This window comes from Leptonychotes weddellii, chromosome 1, assembly GCF_054177405.1.
Source record: "Leptonychotes weddellii isolate Sample4059 chromosome 1, ASM5417740v2, whole genome shotgun sequence".
NCBI classification, from domain to species: domain Eukaryota; kingdom Metazoa; phylum Chordata; class Mammalia; order Carnivora; family Phocidae; genus Leptonychotes; species Leptonychotes weddellii.
Genome location: NC_138369.1, coordinates 4,567,235 through 4,576,386, shown reverse-complemented (window position 1 = coordinate 4,576,386; position 9,152 = coordinate 4,567,235). Strand labels below are relative to the sequence as shown.

General features: G+C 55.9%; 2 protein-coding genes across 4 annotated transcripts in view; both read left to right on the top strand.

Annotated features, from left to right (window-relative positions):
- The window catches only part of MARCHF2 (membrane associated ring-CH-type finger 2), a 12,915-nt gene extending 5,781 nt beyond the window's left edge, over positions 1-7,134 (top strand). For 2 of the 3 annotated variants that reach the window (XM_081808909.1, XM_081808959.1), the window contains exons 3-5: positions 2,909-3,104; positions 4,473-4,682; positions 6,536-7,134. In XM_081808909.1, the coding sequence (XP_081665035.1) occupies positions 2,909-3,104; positions 4,473-4,682; positions 6,536-6,694 (565 nt within the window). In that variant the 3' untranslated portion in view covers positions 6,695-7,134. The remainder of the gene's footprint in view (positions 1-2,908; positions 3,105-4,472; positions 4,683-6,535) is intronic. The other variant, XM_081809013.1, reaches the window with a different exon arrangement.
- The window catches only part of HNRNPM (heterogeneous nuclear ribonucleoprotein M), an 89,130-nt gene that overhangs the window by 37,532 nt on the left and 42,446 nt on the right, over positions 1-9,152 (top strand). The gene's annotated exons all lie outside the window — the stretch shown is intronic.

Here is a 9,152-nt window from a genome sequence, read left to right as displayed (position 1 = left end):
GGCGCCTGCGTGGCTCAGTCGTTAAGCGTCTGCCTTCGGCTCAGGTCATGATCCCAGGGTCCTGGGATCGAGCCCCGCATCGGGCTCCCTGCTCGGCGGGAAGCCTGCTTCTCTCTCTCCCACTCCCCCTGCTTGTGTTCCCTCTCTCACTGTGTCTCTCTCTGACAAATAAATAAAATCTTTAAAAAAAAAAAAAAAAAGAAGCCGATGGGAGGCCTTGCAGTGCTTTGGAGGGAGCTCACTGCCATTCACCCTCCGAGTCTTTGCTTGGCGTCACTTCCGGCAGGAAGCCTCGCTCAAGCCCAGATGATATGGAGAGTTCTCCTGGGCCTCCTCTGGGGTGTGGGTTTTTATGCTCGCATCTCCGTCAGCCCCCTTGAAGGCAGGACAGAGTCTGTGCCGGGCAAGCCAGGCTGGGAGCGAGGGGACATTTGGTGGGGTAGGGGGCCTGGGAAGAGGCTGACCAAGGCTAGGGTGTCCCTACCTGGGGTGCCTGAGGGGCACTGAGTGAGCTGACCCCACTTTGCCCCCCCTCCCTCCTGACACCTGAGAACACCGAGGCCCAGAGGGAGGCGGACACCTGCCAGTGTCACTGAGCATTGCTGAAGCTTGAACCCGGGGCTCCTGCTTGGGTTGGAAGGGGAGAAGCTCGTTCAGTCCCACCAGCCAGTCTTGCAGTCCTCAGAGGCAGGGCAAGAGGCAGGGAGCAGAGAGTCCCTCAGTGACCCCCGCTGATGCTAAGGACAGCCATGCCCGCAAGACCACTAGGCCCTCTTGATCTGCTCCTTGGCCTCTTTGCTCATGGCTTCTCCCCTCTGATTTTTTTTTTTTTTTTAAGTCATCTCTATACCCAACGTGGGGCTCAAACTCATGACCTTGAGATCAAGAGTCACAGGCTCCACTGACTGAGCCCGCCACGTGCCCCTCCCCTCTGAGTTTTGATACAACTCATCCCAAACCTGCCCAGGCTGGGGACCAGGGCAGAACCACCCTCCCAGAGAGAAGGCTGCTGTTTGTCCAAAGGGTTCTCATCCTCTTGAGCCTTTGGCGCTCTGCCCACCAGTCCGTGAGCGAGCCCAGGCCATCCTCGAAGCTTCCCAGAGCATATCTGCACCCCTGGCCCTTCCTCCTGGCCTTCCCCTGCTGCCCCTTCCACGTGGCTTCTGCCGGCTTCCTTGCCCACACTCTCCCCTCTCTTGCTCTTGGAGTGTGCCCTGGGCAGCCCCACTGAGGCTCCCCCCCACCCAACCCCTGGTCCATTTCCTTCTCAACTGTGCCATTTGCGTTATTTTCCTGCCAGAACTTCATGAGCAAAGCCCATTTCTCTTGTCCTGCCGTCTGGAACGGTGTAGGCAGTGTAGCATGGCCACTAAGGGGGGGCCTGGGCCCCGGCTTTGCGGGCTACTAGCCATGTGAGTTCATGCAAACGGGGTCACCCCTTGCTGCCTCAGTTTCCCCATCTGTGAAAGGAGGGCAAAATAGCCCCTTCCTCGCAGGTTCCCTGGGAGAATAACAGATTCGTCCACGTGTTGCCCTTGGAACAGGGCACGGTCCTTAATCAGTGCTCAGCAAGAAGTCAGGTTTCATTTTGTTTTGTTTTCTCTGAAGTGGCTTTTCCAAAAAAGTAGGGTTCCCCGGGACAAACCCCAAACTGACGTGGCTCTTCCTCAGGGTTCTGGTCCCTTCCACTTGCTGGGGTTGGCTTCCGGAGCAGGGAAGCCTGTTAACTCTGGGCAGGGACGCTGTGGGATCAGGGTGGAGCCCGGTACAGCCTTTTGACATCGTAGGGGACGGCAGCAGCCCCGGCACAGGACTGACAAGAAAGTAGCCATGAGGGGTCCGCTCAAGGTTTTGGCTTCAAAGTAGCCAGGCTCTGCCCCACAGCAGGAGACGCTGAGGAGAGGATAGAAAACAGTTTCTGAGGGGAAACTGGTGTTATCTGGAAGACGGCCCTCCTGCTCCACCTCCTTTGTGTGTTCCTGCGGTCCACTCTCCGGGCAGAAATGTTTGGAAAACAATGACTCATGTGCTGGACAGCCTCTGCGCCCACCAAGGCCACACCTCCAGCCCTGAGCTGCCCCAGGAAGGACCCAGTATCCCCAGAGACCAGGCTGGGGCTGAGGCTTCCCTCAAGTGGCTTCCTGTGGACGCTTGTTATGTCTGTCTTCTGAGCCCATCTAGGACACAGGAGCAGGGGAACTACTCTCCCTGGATGCACAGGTTTCTCAAGTAGCATGGCCTTCAGGTGAGGCTAGATCCAGGGCCTCTGATGGTGTCCTTGAGAATCTGTCTTTCCCTGTTGCTTGGCTCTGCTTTCCTCTGTTTGGCATCATTCACAGACTCCACATGGGGACCAGACTGCTGCCATCAGCTCCAGACTTACATCAGCCTTGCTGTCTCTAGTTCTGGAGTTGAGGGGGCGGGGAGAATTTCAGGAATTAATCACAGTGACTCTGATTGCTTCACACATGCCTTTCCCTGAATCAGTCCTGGTGACCAGGGGTGTGTGGTGTTCTAATCGGTCAGGCCTGAGGTCATCAGGGGTGTTGTCAGCTCTGCTCTGGTCCTTGAGGACCGAGACTTGAGAGGGGGTTGGTTGCCCGGGACGGTTAGGGGAGTATTGCCGGGAAAGGAGGAACAGACGCTAGATGGGCAGCTATAAGAGATGCTCACCCTGGGCCTAAAAATGTGCCACAGGAACCCTGGGGAGGGAGCACACTGCTGCACTTTTGGGAATTTGGGAAAGCTTTACAAAGGAAAGGAGGTCTGGAGCTGGGCATTGAAGGATGAGTAGGAATTTGCCAAGTGGCAGCTCAGGGGCAATGCTGACCTTATGATCCAGTGGGCAGCAAAGCAGGCGTAGGCAGGAAGATTGGTTGTTGCTCATGCGCTCTACTTCTGTGTCTAGCGATGGTCCCTTCTGCCGGATCTGCCACGAGGGAGCAAATGGGGAGAGCCTGCTGTCCCCATGTGGCTGCACTGGTACGCTGGGGGCCGTTCACAAGAGCTGTCTGGAGAGGTGGCTTTCCTCGTCCAACACCAGCTACTGTGAGTTGTGCCACACGGAGTTTGCAGTGGAGAAGCGGCCCCGGCCCCTCACAGAGGTATGCTTGGGAGCCCCAGGTTGGAGCGGGCAGGGGGCAGGCAGACAGGCCTGGGGCCGGAGGAGGGAACTGCCCAGGAGGATCCTTCTCTATGGAGTGGACCTCCTTCTCCCCCACCCCCGTGGTAGAGTCTGTGGATGGGGGTGGGGAACCAGGCCCGAGACCCCGTGCCCCCTCCCTGTTCGGTCACCCCTGAAGCTGAGACCTGAAGAATGAGGAGCCAGCAATGCCAAGGACCCAAGCTGGGGAAGGACAGTCCTGGCAGAGGGCACAACAAGTGCAAAGGCCCTGAGGTCAGGAAGAGTTCGGCGTGCTTGATGCAGCCTGGGTGGCTGGAGTGGAGCGAGTTACAGGAGGGGGAGAGTGGCCCGGAGGAGGTATTGGCAGCTACTCCGGGCTTTGTGGGCTGTGCCCAGGAGCTTAGACTTTAGCCTGAGCGGAGTGGGTCAGGCCCGAGATGAGCATTCTCGGGCGTGGTGGCTGCCGCACTGCTCTCCGGAGCCCTGCTGGCTAATGGGTGCCCCCGGACTCCTCCGGGCCTGCTTGGAGGGGGCAGCTGAGCGCTGTACAGTCATGTTGCTGGGCTGGGGGTGGGCTCTTGGAAAGGCCCCTGGCCCGCCCGGGGTGGCTGGGTGTTTAGGAGAACAGTACGGTGGGAGAGGCAGCACCCGCCTGCACCCCTCTCCCTTTGCCCTCGCCCTCCAGCCACATGGGCCTCCTCCCTGCTGTACTTTGCCCAGGCCACATACTCCCATATCAGGGCCCCACATTTGCTGTTCTGCAGCCTGGGGTGCCGTCTCCCCCGTTCTTCACATGGCTGCTCTGCTCATTCCGTTCAACTCACGGTCCCCTCCTCAACAAGGCCGTCCCCTCCCCGACCGTCCACCCCATTTCATACCTCTTGTACTAGCGTGGGAGGTCCGGGAGGGCAGGGACCCTTCTGTTCCATTGACCGGAATTACCATGAGCGAAGCCCACTTCTCTCGCCCCTTCATCTGCGGGGGCCCTGCGACAAGACCCCCCAGCCAGACCCCCCCCCAGCTTGCAGTCCTGGCTCTGTGGGTGACCAGTTGTGTGAGTTTGCACAAATGAGTCCGTCCCTCTGTGCCCTCAGTATCCCCCGTCTGCACAATGGGGGCACCTAGCAGGACCTGGGAGCTCATCGTAGGCTCAGTAAGTATGGGAGGGAAGGAAAGTACAGAGGGTGGTGCACGGCCAGAGGCTGGTCCTGCGGGGCCCGCCCATCCAGATGGGTGTCTGCAGGCAGAGGCGCGAGGCCTGGAGGTCCCGCACCCCCATCCCCAGGCCGGGGCTCGTGGGAGGGCGTTACGAAGCTCGCCTCAGCAGCTCCTCCCCCCACCCCCGCAGTGGCTGAAGGACCCGGGGCCTCGGACAGAGAAGCGGACGCTGTGCTGTGACATGGTATGCTTCCTGTTCATCACGCCACTGGCTGCCATCTCAGGCTGGCTGTGCCTGCGCGGGGCCCAGGACCACCTCCGGCTGCACAGCCGGCTCGAGGCCGTGGGGCTCATCGCACTCACCATTGCCCTGTTCACCATCTACGTCCTCTGGACGCTGGTGAGTGGCTGCCAGCAGGAGGCATCTGGGGGTCTCTGGTTCAGAGCAGGCTGGCCAGGGCTTTGGGCAGTGGCTTGGGGGCCTCCCTGCCTGCCTCTGCCCGGGTGGAAGTGATTCCCAGCATCTCACGGAGCTCCAGATTCTGAGCCCAGCCAAGGCCCAGGGAAGCCGTGAGTTGGGGGTGAGCCTCCACCCCCAAGAGATGAGGACACCTGACTGGCAGTATTGAATGGAGGCCCGCCATCCACAAGCTCAGCAAGACTAGCTGGGGTCAGGGGATAGAGAGGGCGGGAGGGTGAGAGGAAGAGCGAGACCAGAAGACTGGGAGAGAAAGAGCAAGAGAATGAGAGGGACAGACAGGAAGCTGAAGAGCTGGAGAGGGAAGGCCACTGGGATTGAGAGGGACTGGACTGGCAGCCATTAGGACCCTCGCCCAGAGAGGAGCCCCCCAGTGTCACCTCTTAGGTCTAACCACTGTTGTCTAGCTGTGGGAGCATTCCCTTCTCAAAAAGGATTGGCATCCACTAGCAGGTTTTTTCTTTTCTTTCTTTTTTTTTTTTAAAGCATATAGTATGAAACCATAGGTACTGCTTCGTAGTCTGCTTGCTTTCGCTTTGCTGATGTCCTTTAAAAAAAAAGGCAGCCACCCAACAGTTATTCATGGTCTGGATGTACCATATTTATTTAACTAATCCCTTTTGATGGACACCGGGATTCTTTCCAATGTTTTCTTCCCCTTCCTTTTTTTTTTTTTTTTCCCTGTTATGAACAGTGCTTTGAGCACCACCTGCGCAAATGCCTTCTTGGAACTTGCTTGATCAAAGACTATGAACCATTGACATTGGTTTTAAAAAAATTTTTTTATAGACTTTATTTATTGGGTCAGTTTCAGGTTCACAGCAAAATTGAGCAGAAGATACAGAGAGTTCTCGTATATCCCCATCCCCATCCCCGGCCTCCCCCGCCATCAACGCGGGATCAGAGGGGCACCTCCATTACAGACGAGATCGGGCGCATTCAGGGTGGTATGGCCGTAGACGGGGCACCTCCATTACAATAGAGGAAACCTACATCGACACGTCACTATCCTCCCGAGCCTCCGTGGCTTACAGTAGGGTTCACACTTGGTGCTGTACGTTCTGTGGGGTTTGGACAGATGGATGATGAATGTACCCACCGTTACGGTATCATACAGAGTAGTTACACTGCCCTAAAAGTCCTCTGGCTCCGTCTGTTCATCCCTGCCCCCCCCCCCCCCCGCCCAACTCCTGGCACCACTGATCCTTGTACCCTCTCCATAGTTTCATCCTTACAGAATGTCACAGAGCTGGAATCATGCAGTCTGTAGCCTTGCAGCCTGGGTCCTTTCCCTTAGTGACCTGCATTTGAGGTTCTTCCATGTCTTTTCATGGCCGGAGAGCTCATTTCTTTTTTTAGCACTAATATTCCCTTGTCTGGATGTCCCGCCATTTATTTGTCCACTCACCTCCCGAAGAACATCTTGCTGGCTTCCGAGTTTGGGCAATTCTCTGACCCGGTGACATTTAATCCCTTCCAAGAGGCTGTACCACTTCAGTCCCATCCTGGGAGAAACAGAAAGGGAGCTCCTTGCTCCCTGCCGCCGACCCCTGCACTTTGCAGGGTCCCGAATGCCGGTGGGGAGTTTTCACAGGAGAGTGAATGGGTGTGTGTACACAGTCCGTGTGAGAGATGTATGAACGCTGTCTCTGCTTCTGGAAGCATGAGCCTGGCCCTGGTTTGGGCCAGAGCAGGTGCCACCTGGGCTCAGTGTCCCTCCCCTGGGGTGGAGACCAGCGGCTGGCATTCCCACCCACCCCCACCCTGCCCTGCAGGTCTCCTTCCGCTACCACTGCCAGCTATATTCTGAGTGGAGAAGGACCAACCAGAAAGTTCGCCTGAAGATCCGGGATGCAGATGGCTCGGAGGACGCCCAGCACTCCTCACTGGCAGCAGGACTCCTGAAGAAGGTGGCAGAGGAGACACCCGTGTGAAGGCCGGGCCAGCAGGGCCAGAGGCAGCTGGTGACGCCCTGGTATTTAGAAGGACAAAACCGCCCGACCCTTCCTGCACGGCCTGAATGCTTCTTAGGCCGAGAGACACCAAGCGGAGCTGTTTTCCGTGATCCCACGTGAAGATATTTTCCAGCTGTTTTGCACACTGTGGTACATGAGGACAGATGGACGTGGCCCTGAGCTTCGGACAGAGCAGGCACCCTGATCTCGTTCTGAGGCCCACCCGGCCCCCTTGGGGGCCAGCAGCCACGGCCGTAGGTGAACCAGGGCGCCCACGGGGCTGGGAGGTTCCGCAAGCTTCTTGCACTTCTCTGCACCTGACAGGCTCGCTTTCCTGGCACCCCTCGACTTTATAAAGTTGCACTGCGTTTCAAAAAAACCCACCCCGAATGAATAAAAGGAGCCCTTGCTGGACAAAACGGACTTGTCAGTTACATTTCTGAACCGAGGCCTCAAAGGGAGGCACCTGAGACCTGAAGGGAGTCAGGTTAAAAAAAACAAAACCAGCCCCTCAGCTGGTTTTGAGGGATCTGTTGTAGAAGCCTGGAAGAAGCAAAGCCTGGGTTTTTGAGTGAAGAGCAGGTAGCAGGGTTATATAATAAATGATTTAAAGTAAATACACGTAAGAAGAACACTTTCCATTTACTTTGCATCTAGAGTGGGCCAGGTATCATGCTGGGCCCTTTACACTCCTAGTCACTATACTTAGCGAGGGTTCCCTGATTCTGAGCCTTCGCAGGTGCCCTCCCTCTGCCCATCCTCAGTGGCAGGAATGGCTCTTACCTCCAATTTACAGAGAAGATTGAGGCTCAGAGCAGGAAAGCCTTTGTCTGAAGCTCCACGGCTCCAGGAGGCAGAGATAGGGTTGACCCCCTGGTCCACATGGCTCCAGTGTGGAGCGTTCTGTGTCCCCTTCTGGGAGGACTCAGGAAAAGAAGCAGAATATGGTCATGCTAGTAACAGCATCTACTTCTTGAGCTCTTTCTGAACTTTGTACATTTGAGGGTTCCCTGCATTGAGCCACATTTATTACTCAGAGCAGATCCAAAAGGTGGGTTCCGGGGTTCTCTTATGAATCCCATTTGCAGATGAGCAAACAGAGGCTCAGAGCCCTGGGGTTACTCACCCAAGATTTCACATCCTGGATGGGTCTAGCACAGTGTCTGGCATGTTCTCTTGTTTACCGCATGAATGCCCGTCTGCTGTGTGGCTCACCCAGAGAGGGAGAAAAACCCTTTCTGCCCTAGATGAAGAACATGGGGGAAGCCAGCCCGGCCACAGCAGGGCCTGGGGGGGGGGGGGGGAGAGCAAAGGGCAAAGGCCTGGAGGCTGGAAACTATGTGGCCTGTGGGAGGAGCAGCAGGGCAGCTGAGCCATGCTTGGAGCCCTGAGATTCAGGGGCAGAGGGGCAGGAGAGAGGCAGCTGAAGAGATGAGCAGGCGTCTGCAGAACAGGATCATACCCAGTGCCCCAGCTCAGCTGGCACTCAGGGCCCTTCTCATGCTTGTGGTTTTTTACACTATACAGGCCTGGCACCCACCTCTCCAGGCCAACTTTGGAATATGCTGTCCCTGGAGAGAGTGCAGAGGCCCCAGGATCATGAAAAGAGAAAGCTTTTTCCTTTGCATATCTCTTCTAACACTTTTATTTTATTTATTTATTTTTAAAGATTTTATCTATTTATTTGACAGAGATACAGCGAGAGAGGGAACACAAGCAGGGGGAGTGGGAGAGGGAGAAGCAGGCTTCCCGCTGAGCAGGGAGCCCGATGTGGGGTTTGATCCCAGCATCCCAGGATCATGACCTGAGCCGAAGGCGGACGCTTAACCACTGAGCCACCCAGGCGCCCCCAACACTTTTATTTTTTAAAGATTTATTTATTTGAGAAAGAATGCATGTGCATGCAAGCTGGGGAGAAGCAGAATGAGGGAATCTTCCTGCAGACTCCCCTCTGAGTGGGGAGCCCCGATGCAGGGCTGGATCCCAGGACCCTGAGATCATGACCTGAGCCAAAACCAAGGGCTGGACACTTAACCACTTAACCGACTGAGCCACACAGGTGCCCCTCTTCTGACACTTTCAATTACAGTGAGGAGAAAATTGTAGGTTGGTGCTAGGCAGTCTTTAATGACCCTTAACCCTAGCAAAAGAGAGAGCAAGTCTTGGGTTCAGAGCTGTTGGCTGTGTACACAACTGAATGGCATCACCCTCTTATTTTTTATAAGAAACTATTTACAGCAAGTTTTCAATATGTAGTGTTAGGTAAGGCAAAATTTAAAAACCTATTTCTTTAAAGGAAAAAAAAATGTGTGTCAAAGGAGAGTATGAAGAAAATCAGAGTTCAGGAGATGGCAAAACCCAGGAATGTGGGCAGTGTTGGGTTAAGTCAACCAGCCCATAGGAACCTAGCCTGGAAGTTTGTCTCCTCAACCAGGGC